This window comes from Phalangium opilio, unplaced genomic scaffold, assembly GCF_054372755.1.
Source record: "Phalangium opilio isolate 3A_F unplaced genomic scaffold, DU_Popi_V2 ptg000329l_1, whole genome shotgun sequence".
NCBI classification, from domain to species: domain Eukaryota; kingdom Metazoa; phylum Arthropoda; class Arachnida; order Opiliones; family Phalangiidae; genus Phalangium; species Phalangium opilio.
Window position 1 is genome coordinate 5697121 of NW_028324226.1, and position 17279 is coordinate 5714399.

At 33.4% G+C, this 17279-nt stretch overlaps 4 protein-coding genes across 7 annotated transcripts in view; 1 reads left to right on the plus strand and 3 right to left on the minus strand.

Annotated features, from left to right (window-relative positions):
- Window positions 1–2285: 2285 nt before the first annotated feature.
- LOC149610519 (uncharacterized) lies at window positions 2286–5021 on the minus strand. Of its 2 annotated transcripts, none has more exons than XM_089858838.1 (7): window positions 4881–5021; window positions 3620–3834; window positions 3423–3544; window positions 3099–3354; window positions 2939–3018; window positions 2529–2748; window positions 2286–2450 (listed from the first exon to the last, which is right to left on the minus strand). In XM_089858838.1, exons 2-7 carry the CDS (start codon window positions 3828–3830, stop codon window positions 2344–2346), a joined length of 996 nt encoding a protein of 331 aa, XP_089714964.1. In that variant the 5' UTR covers window positions 3831–3834; window positions 4881–5021; the 3' UTR covers window positions 2286–2343. The 2 variants fall into 2 exon arrangements, with proteins under 2 accessions (XP_089714964.1, XP_089714965.1); XM_089858839.1 differs by lacking the exon at window positions 2286–2450 and adding an exon at window positions 2832–2875 and having other exon boundaries at window positions 2589–2748.
- Window positions 5022–5250: 229 nt separating this feature from the next.
- Window positions 5251–8759, plus strand: LOC149610520 (uncharacterized). Its single transcript, XM_089859542.1, has 6 exons — window positions 5251–5274; window positions 5483–5492; window positions 5681–5713; window positions 5791–6083; window positions 6163–6219; window positions 6585–8759. The coding sequence occupies exons 1-6, from the start codon at window positions 5251–5253 to the stop codon at window positions 8757–8759; spliced, it is 2592 nt and encodes an 863-aa protein (XP_089715668.1).
- Window positions 8760–9673: 914 nt separating this feature from the next.
- LOC149610521 (vesicular glutamate transporter 3-like) lies at window positions 9674–11609 on the minus strand. The gene is made up of 6 exons (XM_089858840.1): window positions 11340–11609; window positions 11128–11247; window positions 10497–10610; window positions 10256–10439; window positions 10054–10190; window positions 9674–9977 (listed from the first exon to the last, which is right to left on the minus strand). The coding sequence occupies exons 1-6, from the start codon at window positions 11436–11438 to the stop codon at window positions 9795–9797; spliced, it is 837 nt and encodes a 278-aa protein (XP_089714966.1). The 5' UTR covers window positions 11439–11609; the 3' UTR covers window positions 9674–9794.
- A 1162-nt stretch (window positions 11610–12771) lies between these two features.
- Window positions 12772–17279, minus strand: part of LOC149610522 (solute carrier family 35 member F3) — a 153187-nt gene continuing 148679 nt past the window's right edge. For 2 of the 3 annotated variants that reach the window (XM_089859693.1, XM_089859694.1), the window contains exon 9: window positions 12772–16944. In XM_089859693.1, coding sequence (XP_089715819.1) covers window positions 16727–16944 — 218 coding nt within the window. In that variant the 3' untranslated portion in view covers window positions 12772–16726. The remainder of the gene's footprint in view (window positions 16945–17279) is intronic. The other variant, XM_089859695.1, reaches the window with a different exon arrangement.

Sequence of the window (17279 nt, forward strand, 5' to 3'; positions counted from 1 at the left end):
ATGAGTTTCAAATCACCTTAATTGTAAAGTTTAGAAGAGTTTTTCATTCTTGCCAACACAATGTGTTAAACTTTTATCATACCACGTGCTAAATTTGCGGTAACATAAAAATCATCTATAACATATGTTAATGAATGATGTGATTCTATAGTTTAGCAACTTTGGCTTCAATAACAGTAATTAAATTAAATACCTAAACAATTCATAGCAATTTAGACAAATAAATGTGAACTGTGGAGATAGCCAACAACGTAACCCTCCGTTGCTGACGTGGTTACGTTGGAAAAATCTGCGCTGATGTAAACATGGAAATTATTTGACTAATTAAATTACATAACGACACTGTCCTCCTGGATTAATCAGCACCACTGTTACTTATATTTATGAATTAACAAAATCCACTGTTGGTAACAAATAGTTAAGCTGCGCTAACGTAAACATCACGACTCTGCAGTAGGGAAAACATATTAAACTTTTTGTCATCTTACGAGTAGTATTTTGAAGTTTTCGATCTTTTCACAGGGTGAAAAGCATTATCTTTATTTCAACACGTTAATAATTTGAATAGGTATGCCATTTATTGGAAGCGCACACGGTAAATACAGCATAAAAAGCCTAGTGTTAACCCGGTTAGGCTATGTTTCTAGCATAAAATTGAGCAGACTATACACAGGATTCCAAAACAAATGAGAGCTGGAAATCAGCCTTTTTAATAATCTTTAAAGAGTAACTAAAATAGGGTAATGGCAGCCCTCTGCCTTCGACTGTATTAAGCTCTATGGGGAAATAAGATGGGGTGCTATTAGTCTATACAACTTAAGCCTTGGCCGTAAAGAACGTTCAAAAACTTACTTTAAATGATATAAAAACCTCTGTTAACTGTAATTATTTACCTGAATTACTTTTCTAGACGAAAATTCGACCTGATAACGACGTATTTCTTATTAAGGGTGCTACAGTTAATTAGAAAATACATATAAAGGTGCTCAAGCTCGGTTGAAATACCAAAGTAATTTGTTAGCGTCCACTGCTAAGAAATTAGGAAAATCAGCAAGAAAGCCAACATTTGAAATATGTCAACGTAACTTGTTAGCACCCACAAACCTAGGCCCTTCTAGTTGTCAACGAGAACGAAATGTAGAATTAGGTTTAAGCGTGCTATAAGGTTAGGCTGACTTCTGGCCCAAAAGTAATTTTTTGACGTACTATCTTAATTAGTTAAATTACAAAAATTAGAATTCATTAATTAAAAATCGAAACACGTAAGTTTCCCATTTAATAAATGCTTGTTAATTTAGAAGTATTGCGAAAACTAACTTCGCTATACTTTTCCCGTATGACCTATGACCATTTCGTTAAAAAACCGAAAATTTTTTAATGCTTTTTCTATGGGACGCTAACCCTAAAAGGTGTGACTTTTTCTTTAACATTACGGAAGGGTGTCATGTCATATCTACAAGGGCCTACCGGCCCTGTAGAATAGAAATATTTTATAGAATTTTTGTGAAGTATTTAGGGTAGTTTTATAGATTTGTTTTTATTTTATTAATATAGGATTTTTAGGTTGTTCTTATGTCTTTATGTATGTTATTTTTATGGGTTGGGTATGTTATTTTAATGGGTTGGGTATGTTATTTTTATGGGTTGGGTATGTTATTTTTATGGGTTGGGTATGTTATTTTTATGGGTTGGGTATGTTATTTTTATGGGTTGGGTATGTTATTTTTATGGGTTGGGTATGTTATTTTTATGGGTTTTGTATGTTATTTTTAAGGGTTTTGTATGTTATTTTTAAGGGTTTTGTATGTTATTTTTATGGGTTTTGTATGTAATTTTTATGGGTTTTGTATGTACTTTTTATGCGTGTTGTATGTTATTTTTAAGGGTTTTGTATGTTATTTTTAAGGGTTTTGTATGTTATTTTTAAGGGTTTTGTATGTTATTTTTAAGGGTTTTGTATGTAATTTTTATGGGTTTTGTATGTAATTTTTATGGGTTTTGTATGTAATTTTTATGGGTTTTGTATGTAATTTTTATGGGTTGTGTATATTATTTTTATGGGTTGTGTATGTTATTTTTATGGGTTGTGTATGTTATTTTTATGGGTTGTGTATGTTATTTTTATGGGTTGTGTATGTTATTTTTATGGGTTGTGTATGTTATTTTTATGGGTTGTGTATGTTATTTTTATGGGCTCTGTATGTTATTTTTATGGGCTCTGTATGTTATTTTTATAGGCTCTGTATGTTATTTTTATAAGATTCTTTATAGAATGACTTACGCAATTAGGCACAGAAAATACTTTATTAAAACCCAATTTATTGTTTAAAAATCATTGTAAACCTAAACGATTAGCTTATTATATTCTTCGTTTAATTCCTTTATTTTATTAGCAAGAGACTCCTTGATCTGGCGGCTAGTTGCGGTTTGAAACTTTTTTAGGGTTAAACCTGATATTTAAAATGTTTTTAGTTTAGTTTAGTTGAAGCCATTTTCGAGAGTGACATTAACTTTGTAGAGCAGCTTACCTATGATCGCAGAGATTCTATTAGAATCTAATTGCTTCTTCGGGGCAATGCCTTTATGGGCATTGCTGGATCTTCCAGTAATGGAGGAATTTATGTATTCATCTTGCTTGAAAAGCATTAGAAATAGTCCCCTAGCAAAAATTGTACCAGTCCTGCTCATTCGTAGCAGCAACGAAAGTTCTGACTTGTCCACAAAAATGTTTGGTGCTATCTCAGCTTTCTATATAAAATAATTGTTATATTATGACATCATCGTTCTCTTATCTACGTATATAATATCAATTCAAAAAGAAGATGGTTTACAGACAAAGTTGTCCTGAATTTAGTTTTTGATTGAGAGCTACAAACTAACGAAACTAAGTTATTACCTAGCGCACTATATACTTAAAATTAGAATTCATTTATATTACCATTTTTGTAGATTCGAGATCATTTTCAATTAAGTTTTGAACTGTGGTTGCGTTCACTTTCGATTGGGCCAAGACTTTTTCTACAATATTTTAAATTTTTAACAGGTTAGAATCACGACTTTTACATCACAGACCATGGAACAAGATATGCAATACATACCCTTGTATTTTTCTAATTTATTTACAGTCTTCGCTAGCTTTCGGTCCTTTCTTTCAAATTCTTCCTTTAATTCCTTCAACTCTAATTTTAATTGTGCGTATTTCCTTTTATACCTGGGGCATTTATCACAGTCTTTAACTGTGTCTTTCTCCATGGCTACATATGCAGTATTCGTGGCTACAAGTGCAGTACTATTTTCCAAGGCTCCACTTACAATTTCCATTAGTTCATTTTGTTGGCTTGCTTTGGGATTACCCTGTATGTTAGAAACAAATATTTTTAAATATATATCTGGCAAAGGTCCTATTTTAAAATTTTAAGTACCGATGACGGGCCAGATATCGAATCTACAACGTTCATATCTTCAGCTTGGATGTCTCCCCCATTGCGCCGGCAGTTGTCCTCGTACATGCAGGTCCTTTGTGCCTCCATGTCGTCCTGATTACCTAGAAATCCATCAAATATTTATTAGCAGGTTAGACTTGAAAGTATACTCTTTGATTGTATATAAAAAGACTTGCCATATCCAAGGAGTAAGCCAGGAGAAACTGGCTTCCCTTCTTCCCAAAAGAAGTCAAAGGTTCGGCCAATGTAATTTGTAGGGTTTTCTGCTATTTCTTTTCGCAAGGATTTGTTGGATTTAAAACACAAATCACCGTTCAAAACATCCCAAATATCTTCATTCACCCATTTCACTAGCGCGTATTGTTGAGCTTTTTTATTTCTTGACATGGTTCTAAGCAAGGTATTGTCAAAAATTGTCTTTGAGTAAGGTTTTTAATTTCAAAAATATGATAATTAAAAGGGTATAGGCAATAATTATTTCATATCTTATGTCGTTTTTCTTTGACTTTTATTGTTTATCTAAAATTACTCATAGCCTTAATAACGCCTCAGTAACAATTTAGGAACAACAAAAAATTCAAAGGGAGGGTGAAGAGGAATATGCAATAATATCATGGATAAAGAATGCGCGTGCGGAAATTTGTTTTCACGCTATAGGATCGGCAACTCCCTATCTCGAACGACAGCTTATTCTCTATATACTCTGTTACAACAGCACGTACAAAGCTACGTTAAATTGAGACCAAGCTTTGCGCGTGCTGACAACCGATATTGTAACAGAGTATATACAGAATAAGCTGTCGTTCGAGATAGGGAGTTGCCGATCCTATAGCGTGAAAACAAATTTCAACCTCACGCGCATTCTTTATCCATGGTAATATTGAAACAACAGAAATCGAACCTCTAAATACATCCTCCTTGATAAAATGCAGCTTTATATCGAAAATCCCTAGCTGCCACCTTCTGGCTCCCCCCCCCCCCGCGTGTTTCTCATTTTCAACTTTGTGGGGAATTTTTGAAACACGTGCTAAGAAAACTCTCCTAGCTTGAATATCTATAGAACTGTGTATCCCCTACATGGGGGGAATGCTTTTTATACAAAGAATACAGCACGCCTTTTTCTCCATGGCCGTTGGTAGGGGATGACGATATAGAGTAGTGGCAGCTCCCCACTTTGAGTGTATTAAGCTATAAGGGGGAAATACCGAGATAGGAACACTAATTTTATTAAATAATCGAAATTAGCCTGAGATCAATATCTTGATAAAAATTTGCCTTAAGAATAATAAATAAGGCATGTAAAACTAATCTTAAACGCGTATTAATTTAAAATTGCAAAGACAAGAGATATTAACCCCTTTCGGCTTTTACAAAGGATTACTTATTGCAATAATGAACTATACTGTAAACGAAAATAATACAAAAATTAAAACATACCTTGAATTAAGATCCAAAATCAGAAAGACGAAACACAAATGCTAAATGGGCCAGAGCCGCCAGAAACAATACAGTAAACTAAACCGCTAAACGTCCAATCGTCCACTCAGAGTCTCCGAATGGTAGTCGTCGTACGCTTTGTTCACCTTTCTCCCTTTCAAGAACGTATTCAAATACCAAAAAAACCCACCGGTTACGCCTCCCCCCATCTTTTTCCCTTTACATCGTAGTTCTACTTTTTCTCGTTCTACTTGGTTGCGCGCGCCGAAAGCCGTTATAGACGTGGCATGGAGGCTGTATCGTATTCGATGTTGGACGCAAAACTTCTCATTATCTATGTAGTCCTTTTTTTAGGGGAAGTACTGTAAACATGGCTGCCAGTGCCAGTCATGAGGTAACGAGTTAAGCCGTCTGCTCCGCGAACTAAGCCGTTGATTCGATGAAAAACTCCCTTTTTTTCGAAATCCGGGAAATTTGGAGATTTAGTTGGGAAATATTTTCTTGGGAAATACGCTAAATATGTGGTAGCCATGCGGTTCAGGGGTGTTTTGTGAATCGAGCTCAGGCAGGAACAGGTTATTTATTTATTTATTTATTATCAGTTCAGTACAGGTAAGCTACTAGAGCTGGGTTAGTTATATCCTTCAAGATTATATACGAGATTTGCGAGTTGATATCTAAAGGCAATGTGCCACTAGGCCTTGTCTGTTTTTTAATCTATTATTCTACTAGTTGAGTTAGTCAACCAAGGCATAGAAATCAGATATAGTCATGCCTTATAAAAGATATTTATGGAACAGTGAAGAGAAATCTGGAATTCCTAGGCGGACAGAGTATAGAATACGTCGTCAAAAAAACACTTTTATTGAAAATGATGTGGAACCCGTGTTAAATCTTTCTGGAACAACAGGGCCAACAAACACGGGTGAAGATATTTTATCGAGTTCTGATGAGGATAATGAAACAAAGTTTTTTACGGAAAATGAAGCAAAAAAAAGACGGATTAGCGATACGGATGGTAGCTTTTTGTCAATGGGTAGTGAAAATGAAATGTTAAGCCAAACAATTAAGGACAGACCGAATGATGATGATTTTAGTTCTAATATGTCCTCCGGCACATCATCAGTTCATTCTGGGCGATCAAATTCAACTTCGTCTTGGGAAGAACAAAGCGTTAACTCGAACGCAGAAACAAATGATGACGTGAGTTGTTATATACTTTTGTATTATATACCTTATTATCAAGAATGGATTTAAGCTAATGAAAACATATCCATAATAGATTTTGTCTTTCGAAAATTTGGAAGAAAACGACGCATCCATTGTTTCTACAGAGCTGGTAAGTAATTTTGTTTATTAATTAATTGAATATATTTATTAATTTGTTCTTTTAATTAATTGAATATATTTATTAATTTGTTTTTTTAATTAATTTAATATATTTATTAATTTGTTTTTTTAATTAATTTAATATATTTATTAATTTGTTTTTTTAATTAATTTAATATATTTATTAATTTGTTTTTTTAATTAATTTAATATATTTATTAATTTGTTTTTTTAATTAATTTAATATATTTATTAATTTGTTTTTTTATTTAATTTAATATATTTATTAATTTGTTATTTTAATTAATTTAATATATTTATTAATTTGTTTTTTAATTAATTTATTTATTTATTAATTTATTTTTTTCCTTTAAGGATGAAGAAATATATCCCGATGCTGCAGTTAATTTAAAACAATTCCTGATATTAGTTATGGCCCACATAGTTCGTTTCAAGCTTTGTAAAGAATCTACTGCCTCCCTTCTGAAACTGCTCTCATTTTTCTTGCCAGAAAAGTCAAAGATTCCTCGTACCCTTTTCTTATTCTATAAACATTTTGAGGCAGCAAAATCAAACTACACGTTCCACTTATATTGCAAAAATAAAGAGTGTAACTCCTATATTGGACTAACAAGTGCCTTCTGCAAACACTGTGACATTTATAACTGCGTGGAATCAGCTTTGGAAAACGGAAATTATTTTTTAGTTTTTTCTATTGAGGATCAAATACAAACACTACTTCAAGAGCGTGATAGAGGTGCAGAAACTATGAAAACTAATAGAGAACCAGCGTTTAACCTAGGAAGCGCTTATAAGAGTTTACCAATGGGGAAGTACGATTTGTCAGTCACGTGGAACACTGATGGTGTACCAGTTTTCCATTCATCAGGCTACTCCATTTGGCCATTGCTATACACTGTAAACGAATTAGACAATAATACGGTTCAACTCGCTGCTCTTTGGTTCGGTTGTGAAAAACCAGAGATGAACTGTTTTCTTAAGCCATTTGTAGACGAAATGAATAGGTTATCGAAGTTTGGTTTTATTTATAATCACAATGAAACAAGAATAACGGTGAAAGTGTTTCCAGGCGCTGGTTGTTGTGATTCTGTAGCACGTTGTACATTGCAAAACACAACTCAATTCAATGGTAAATATGGATGCAATTGGTGCCTTCATGAAGGAACATCCGTTAAAAAAGGAAATGGCCAAAGCCGAATTTACGAATTCAAACGGAATGTGGCAAGTAGAGATGCTCAACAAATGGCAAGAGACGCCAAAGACTCAATTCAAAATAAAACGCGAGTTAACGGAGTAAAGGGTTTTTCAATTTTAATGTTACTTTCATATTTTGATATTGTGAAGGGTTTTTCGGTTGATTACATGCACTGTGTATGCCAAGGAGTTGTGAAAGCTATTGCTAGTTTATGGTTTGATACTTCCAGTCACAAGGAGCATTACTATATTGGTAGAAATATTGAAGCTTTAGATAACACACTTCAAACTCTAAAGCCACCCAATGAAATCAGCCGATTGCCAAAATCTATTACTGAAAGAAAACAATGGAAGGCAAATGAGTGGCGGTCTTGGCTACTCTTTTATTCCCCACATGTTTTGAGAGGCCATTTGCCGGAAAAATTTTATAATCACTGGCTTAACTTGGTACTAGCCGTAAATATTTTACTGTCAAGTGAATTAACATTAGATATGGTGGATGAAGCAAGTTATTATTTAGAGCTTTTTGTTAAGAAATTCGAGAAGTTATATGGGCGAGAACATATGACGTACAATATACACCTGCTATTACATTTACCAGACACTGCAAAAAATTGGGGACCTCTCTGGTTAGTTTCATGTTTCCAATTTGAAAACATGAATGGGAAATTAATGGCGCTCTTTCATGGAACCCAGAAAGTTCCTATTCAAATAGCTGAAAAGTATATAATTCTTAGAAGAATGAGGCAGCTCTCTGAAAACGCATTCGCAAACAGCCGATGTTTAGAAGATTATTTACTTGATCTTCTAAGAGGTTACCCCTATCTTAAGAAAATAACTAAAATTGAAAGCAATACTTTTGCCCATTCACTTCCTAGGAGGTGCAAATTAAATAAAAAGCAGATTCTAGCCATCGAGTCTGACAGAAATAGGGATATTTCATCCTCTGCGTTAATATTTAGTTATGATAAAATGACAATAGGTGGACTAACCTTTTCAACAAAGTGTACGTCTAACAGAAACAATTGTGGAATTCAATTTAAGGATGGAGAGTACGGTTTCATTGATAGTTTTGTTAGTATTAAACAATGTGGCTGTGATAGTGATAAAGAGACATGTTTCTGCGATAAAGAGCATTTCATTCTTGCTAAGAAAGTACTTAAGAAAAATGGCCACGCATCACGCACTTTAGGTAAAATTTGTCAAAAGGTTAAGCTTTCAAAGAAAATAATAGCCTATTCTGTGAAGGATTTAATTGTTGAAAAGCTAATTGTTTTAGATTATAATGGGAAAATGTACGTAGCTAATTTCCCAAATATGATAGAATGTGACTAGGTAGGCATATGTGGTGGTTTATTTAACACAGTTGTAAAAGTGCACTCAAATTGAAATTTAATAAAGTTCAATTATTGTATAACTTCATATTGGTTAAAAAATCAGTTCCATCTTATATATATATTGAGTCAGAAAAGTAGGAAACTTAATTTTTTAATTATATTCGGTAGTTTCCAAAAGTGGATATAAGTTCGATTATGAACCCACAGCATTATTCTGAAAACGTTATCATAATATAATAAAATTTCGATGTAGTCAACAACAAAAAGACTACTTGGAACCTACACTTTATAAATTTTTATCAACATGCCATAGCATTTCCATATAATCGAGAACGCGGAAACTACTTTGAAACTACCCTTTACAACCTTTATCAACATCCCATAGCATTTCCATATAATCGAGAACACGTAAACCACTTAGAAACTACCCTTTACAACCTTTATCAAAATCCCATAAAATTTCCATATAACCGAGAACACGAAAACTACTTAGAAACTACCCTTTACAACCTTTATCAAAATACCATAAAATGTCCATGTAACCGAGAACAAGAAAACTACTTAGAAACTACCCTTTACAACCTTTATCAAAATATCATAAAATTTCCATATAACCGAGAACACGAAAACTACTTAGAAACTACCCTTTACAACCTTTATCAAAATCCCATAAAATTTCCATATAACCGAGAACACGAAAACTACTTAGAAACTACCCTTTTGAAACTTTTTCAAAATCCCATAAAATTTCCATTTAACCGAGAACACGAAAACTACTTAGAACCTGCCCTTTAAAAACTTTATGGAAAATCCTATAGAGAAAATTGAGCTTATAGAACTTTTATAATGTTCAATAGGGTTCTATACGCTTCTATAGAAAACATATAGAGAATTTCCGTACGGGTACAGACTAAATAGGAAGATGGATTTCAAAACCGCGTGTAGTCAATTCTCGCTTGTCGTTCTCGAACTAGCTCTCAGTAAGTCTTTAGCATGACGAAGTATAGGAAGTGTCAAACTTAAAGAACATATCTTATAAACTCCTTGAACTATTGATATCACTTACGGATTTAAGTTTGAAATGGTGAACAGTTTTCAAGTAAGTAGGTAACTCGGTAAGTATGGTGAAGTAACCCCAACCTGCCGCGAATCGAACAGCAATCAGAGCCCAAATGGCTTTAGAAGTGAAAATGGACTTCCATGGAACTCTTGAATACTGAAATAAAAGATACGTTTGAGCAGAAGGTATTAAAAGTAAGATAGCTCTTGACGTCGACTCTGACATGACTTACATTTTGAAAAGATCTTTTCGATATATCTCGAGTATTTTCGATTTTGAAACGTTCTGTTTGAGTAATGTATGGGTTCTCTTCCGGACTATTGAAACCCAAGAACACCCAGAGGACGCACCAAATTAAGCCCATGATTCCTACATTAAAAATAATTTGGTAAAGTTTCTGGTTATTGGCGAGACAGTGGAATACATGCACATACCAGTTACGAAAAAGACGGAAGGCCAACCTCCCGAGAATCCGTGTTTACACAAATAACTAGATAATGGGAAAACCGCAATGTTGCCAAACATGGACCCAACGGAAGTAATACCCAAATGAACGCTTCTCTCGTTCTTCGGGGACCATCGGGCCATCATATTGTACATGGCAGGATAGCAGACACCCTGTAAATATTTGTCCGTAAGAGGTTGCTTGAACTATGTCATTTAACATTGTCATACTTCAGCCAGTCCTTGAATAACTCGAAGTGTAACCACTATCCCAAAACCGGCGTAAGAAGAGGCAGGGATTAAGAATGTTAAGAGAGACAAAATGGCCATGCCGCCTCCAAAAACCTAAGCAAGATGAAAATGGTATTAAGGTTTGCAAACCTTCGAATAAAACTCGGAAAATAAGAAATATATTCAATAAACCGATGCTTAATTAGGAGTTAACCATTAAGCTAAAACGTTCCGAGTTTAGAATAGAACCTTCTTAACAGGTTAATGGCTTGGGGTTGGTCAAATCAGCCTTGAAGAACTCAACCAAACTCTTTCTAAAACTTAGATAAGTAGGCTACACAAAGATTTGTATTAGCTGTGCGTATTCCTGATATAAGATTAAAAGAGTAAGCCTTTGATATACACACTCCTATGTTTTACAAATATCTATTTTAAAGTTTGCAATTTCAATAATCTTTCCTGCCATCTCGAAGAAAACGACATGTAGGCCTGTTTCTAAATATACGGCGTTGATGCGGTAAGCTCTAAGGAGCAAACGCACAGATCTATTCGACCAGAATGAGACACCCTTTCGATGTCATCACACGCTCAAACGGTGGAAGAAAGAAGGAAAAGTCCTTGCAGTTGTTACCCATTTGCCTCCAACCATTTGGGCCAACCATGCCCCGGGTATATGAGATACCGCTGCTCCATAAAAGAAGGCTCCGTGTAGAAGTCCTTGCTGGTAGAGATTCCACGAAAAAGGACCATCCTTTAATTAGAAATTATGAATAAATACCAATCGTGTCAAAAATCAATTAAAAATACTGGCACAAATTATTTTAAAACATCGTTACACATCACCTCATTCGGACTGGTGACATTGTTATGACCGCTGTCACGCGATATTGGGCACTGTTCACCGGTTTCCACGGAAGAAGTGGTGAGCGGATGCTTGACCATCGCTACGATGGTCACACTCAAATTCGACCGCAAGGCAAATATGAGAAACAAACCCAAGGCACACAAGAAGGTAAAGACGAAACGACATGGTATTGCGCAATTTGATACACCACCTATACAATGCCATTTTAAAAATATGTTACCAATTGGATTAAAATTTTATTATTTATTACTTATCTTTAAACTATTATTTTTATTTATTATTATCTTTTATCTATTAATTTTATTTATTACTATCTTTTACCTATTGTTTTTATTTATTCTTATTTTATTTATTAGTATTATTTCATTTATTATCTATTATCTATTATTTTTATAAATTCCTCATTTATTTATTAGTATTATTTTCATTTATTATTTATTATCTATTATCTATTATTTTTATTTATTTTAAAAGATAATGAGGCTTGTTTGGATTTACTTACCTTCCTTCATATTTAACTTAAAATAACAAAAGGGTTTGCTAACAAAGCGACACGATCGAATCACCGTGAATTTATAAATACAAACTTTTGCTAACGTTTCATACGCATCCTTCATTTTACGGTAAAGGTCTATAAACCAGCTGCTGAGTACGGGAAAAAAAAATCACGTCAGTTTACTGACGTTAAAGCTGAAACAGGGAAGCTAATTTCCCTTGCCCCTTTAACGAAAATTATAATAAACGCTTATGAAACTATCTAATGGTCATGGAAAATGATTGACCACGTGGGGTTGATCACGTGGTCAAAGCCATCATTATTAATTGAGATTGCATTCTACTTATTGAAATATGTCAGATACGTCAGTTTTCCTACCGTCAAATATTTCTTTGGGCTATTTCGAGTCGAAAATATAACTCCATTTTGCAGTTCGGGAAACTGTTTTCGAGTTATGATTTGAGTGTTTTAGGGATGACCCCTTAATTAAATTAGAAATCATTGTCTTTCAGTTTCTTAATTAAATTTAAGGGATCATCCATGCAATACTCCATCCAATCAGTGTCCCTTGTGGCAAAATGCCACAGAAATTACATTTTCGACTCAAAAGCACCCAAAGAACATCCCCCTTAATTTATACCTGACTTATCAGAAACACCCTGTATCTAAAATTAAAATAATGTTAATTTTACAGAAGAGATATTTAAAATACATTACGCTTAATTCCACGCCACATTCCAGTACAGGTAGAAACGAAACGTCTTAAAAAGAAACTGCGTATTGTCATCAGAGTAATCCTCAATCATCGCTGATTTGGACGATCGCGATAACCAATATTTCTAAAAAGGCCCAATTCGCAATTTTCAATGAATATATTAACATAATAATTAAGGGAAAATAATTAACCTTAACTATTAGAAAACAACGATGTTCATACTTTTATTCAAGTATATGGCAAAGTATATTAAACGAGAACAGATACGTAATAAATTAAAACGGGATGTAGTACAAAACACCTACCTCCCATTTTCTAATAAAAACAGATGACACGCAGTTTATCGTATATACCAAACATCTACCTGTTTTTTTTTTTTTTTTTTTTTTTTTTTTAATAACGCCTAAATATTTTATCTGTCAACGAAATATTTTTGCAATAACCGATTTTGAAGTTTTCTTCCCTAATCTTTTTCGTATTGTTATTCTTATCAATCTTTTTGTAACATTTAGTAATATTTAGTAACTTAATTATTGTTAGTAGGTCTGTATATAAAAATATTGTTGAATAGGATGTTGTATAGTATGGTTTTAAGGTACGAACAAACATTAATATTGTTAGCGTCTATTTTAAATAAAGTGGTAATCAAAAGTGTGACGGTAATATATTCTATGTATTCCCTTCTGTATTCACGAAAAAAATTAATATATTTCTACAAGTTCATAAGGTATATTCCATAAGTATGACACTACATATGCTTCGTAATTCTAGAGACTGAGAGAGAGTTCGAGAATTCACTACACGCGGTTTTACAGTCCATTTTAATATTAATTCCTTACTAAGCCTTTAACAGCGCCTCACCAGGCGTCACCTTACGAGAGTCTATGACCTACGTCACTTCATGACAAGCTCCAGTTTGTAACAAGTGACAAACTTATGGAATATATCTTATGAACTTATGGTAAAACTTGATAAATTTAAACGTTGTCTAAGCGAATTACAACTTTCACATGTCAGATTGGAACCTGTTGATTTATTAAACTAATGTTTGTGAGTTGACTGTATACTAAATGATGTAACGCAAGCCAACTTTTTCAAATAATGTTATTTAACAAAATAACAAAAATTTGATTCACTAATTACTACCACGTCAGGATTGAAAATCACGTGATTGCGGGTCAAACTCTTATGTAATACACTTAATAAATTTAAATGATAAAACTGAAGTTAAGAATTAATTAAATAAATAAATAAATAAATAAATTAAGATCTATTAAAAACCCTTGTCACACTTTTGATTATAATTTAATTTACTGTTAATTTAAACTAAACCCTATAATTTCTAAATAATTAAACGATGTTGATATATTATTTTGTTTTTTTAAATACTTTCATAATTAAATTTTAAATATATTACTTTTAATTATTATTATTATTGTTTTTATTTAGGTATATAAATTCTTCTGGCACATAGAATTGAGAATTTGGGAAATATATAGTTCTGTTTTTCCTTATTTTTTTTTATTATCGATAATTTTAATTTAACTATTTTAGTATTTCGATCCCCTTTAATTTTAATATATATTTTGAAAAATTTTATTTTATTAATTTGGGAATATTCTTTCAAAGATTTAAATATTTTGAAGAGAATATTTAATTTGATTAAATTCCTAATTATTAGGGGATTTGTTTTTATTTGGTTTCAGAATTTTATATATTTTTTTTATTATCACATAGTAACCGTATGGTTTATAAATCCTGTTCCTAAAGAATGATATTATAATACATAATGATTAAATTTATTTTAAGATATATTTTTATGGCTCCTGCATTATTTTATTAGATTGAAAATATTTGTTTATATATTTCCTTTTGTTATTTTTACTCCTACATTTAACTTAATTAAAAATTAAGTAATACCGATTAAAATCGATTAATATTAGTTTAGAAAGGACAAGTATAGATTAAAGGATCGCGCTAATTAAATACAAGTTTTAAATAAAACATTTACGCAACTTGAACACCACTTTGAAACTTTTTAATTATTCGACTACGGACATTTTTCGAGATGGATAATACTAATGTTCTTTTTGGATTTTTTTTATTTAATCAAGTCTTAATTATTTATCATTACAAGAATAGTGTATATTTTCTAATTATACGACTTTATTCATTAATATATTAATACGAAGTTGTGGCTCGATAAATACATTTTACGACTAGAGTATATATTTAACTTTAATAATACTCTTTATATAGTTTCAAAGTCGGTGTCAAAGTTTTAAGATTATTAGTAGGTTAATATATATTTAAATTAATTTAATTTAGGGTTTGAAAGAGTTTGCAATGAAATATAATAGTCGCAGCCTCGTAGGACAAGTCTCAGAATTGTAAACATTTTCGAAGTACAGAGAATTTAAATTGCCTCTAAATCAAATATATTTCATCACTGCATAGCTTTCTATTATGACTTTTGCTAAATTTCCCACCACATTACCTAACGGCTTCAACCATGGCTTCCAATTGTAAAAGTCAACACCAAAAATGCGAAGATTTTTATATGGCATTACCATAAACTCATAATCATCTTTAAGTGTCCATCGTTAGTTCTTTGAAGGAACGCCTCCTTTACGTCAATGCCAAGGCTAAGAGATCGGGCGTCAAAAATACAAGAGAGATTCTTTATTTCCCCAGTGGCGCCACTAAGCTTCGAGCGATTTAAGGGAGAAGTATATATTTGGGTTGTCTGACTCTATTGGAGGGGGGGGGGAGGGGTGGAATTTTTAGTTCAGGGTTTCTCCTTTTAAGTTAGTTCCAACTGGCAACCTGTGTTTTTTACTCGGATCACGGCGGTACTTCTCCACCCCATATGCTACTGAAGTTTTTAAGTTTCAAAAGAAAATCAAGGCAAAAGACGAACCAGTTCTTTACCATGGTTTTTTAAGCAAAAGGTTTAATTATCACCTCTCGCGTGTCATACTAAGAGTACACTAATGGAAACGAAATAACGACGCTAGTGTCTCATATAATTTAATACCAGGTTGGGGTGAGACGGGCTATAGGTTCCAGGGGGGGACAGACTAGTCCTGTACAGATCACATTCAGACGTAGAAACTTAATGGTAGATTATCAATTTATGGCATTACCATTTAAAATAAATAATTAGAACATTAATTTTTAAAATTTTCTTTAGAGAAAAGTGACGTTTTAATGAAAAACTGATTAAAATTTCCTGAGTGTTTTTCCTTTCTTATGTTTATGGTTTCGCAACTATTGGAATGGTTCCAATTCCTACACTTCCCCAACATTTTTAAACCAAACTTATCCATTGTCAAAAGGATTCTAATGCGTTTTTCGGTTTCAAAAATAGGACACTGGTTCCCACTCCCCCATCCCACTGTCATTTGGGGCGATTTTTCAAGTTCCCTTACTTTTCCCTAACCTTCTAGGTCTGTTTCCAAATTCCCCGATTCTTGCAGATGTTTCTGACCTCAATTACCAAATTTAAGCATTTATTTTAGAAGTTTGCAATTAAAAAGAAATTAATATCTAAATTTCTCGAGACTTGTCCAGGACAGCTGAACAAATCAGACGGTATTTTTTTGATAAAACACGTAATAGAATAGCCTTCTACAAAATTATTTCTAAATTTTCTTATACCCTGAAAATTACGTACGGTTATATAAGGATAACAAACACAACGGCGACTTACAGTTAAAAAATGTAATTAATACTAAAAGTTAAATTTTTCCGTTTTTTTTCGATGCGCGGTTTACCATTATACTTCATTTTCCCCTCTGGGTCTTCATCAATGAGTTCGTCGTCTATGATATAAGTCTAATTATAGTTTGCTTCATACGATCAGCAATTTGAAATGGACGCGAAATCGGCCGTAGTCCGACGAACGCGACTTGACCAACACACACTGACCGATCGAACTAGGCCTAGTCTCACTTCGTTTTTAAGTTCGAAGTAGCTATCTCGTTTCGGTAGTTTCTGCATTGCCTTTTGGTAAACTTTATGAAAGTGGCGGTTGGAAAATTGAATAGTTTTGATTTGGCTTTTGTTTTCGTGAGATTATTTTGTTTGTTTCTCTTGGATATTTTATTGTCATTATGATTGGGCTCGCGAAACAGCAGCGGGGACTGACAGACTCACTTGACTTGACCACTAGGTGTCCGAAGTCGGGAACGGTGAGCCGACAGAGCTTCCTGATGAGCCGTTTGCTGTTTCCGGCGCCACCTGAGTAGCAGGGTCAAGTAGTCGGGCCAGTCCTGGGGAAACATGACCAGGAAAAAGCCGACGGCTATCAATATGATGCCGGACAGTTTCATACCCTCGAAACGGACCCCGTACATGTAAACGTCGATGACTAGATTGTTAGTTCGCCAGAAAGAAAGTCAGAGTTAGTTTTTTAGGATAGAAAAGAGTTAAAAGTGACCATCGGTGTTCGAAAGATTGCTCGATAAGAACCAGTAGTCGTTTACTTAAACCATAAGTTCATAAGATATGTTCCGTAAGTTTGTCACTGGTTACTGAGAGCTTGTCATGAAGTGACGTAGGTGAAACGTCATACATTCTCGTAAAGTGACGCATGGTGAGGCGCTGTCAAAGGCTTAGTACAGACTAAATAGAAAGATGGAAGTCTGCAAAACCGAATGTAGTCAATTCTCGCTTGCCGTTCTCGAATTTGCTCTCAGTAAGTCT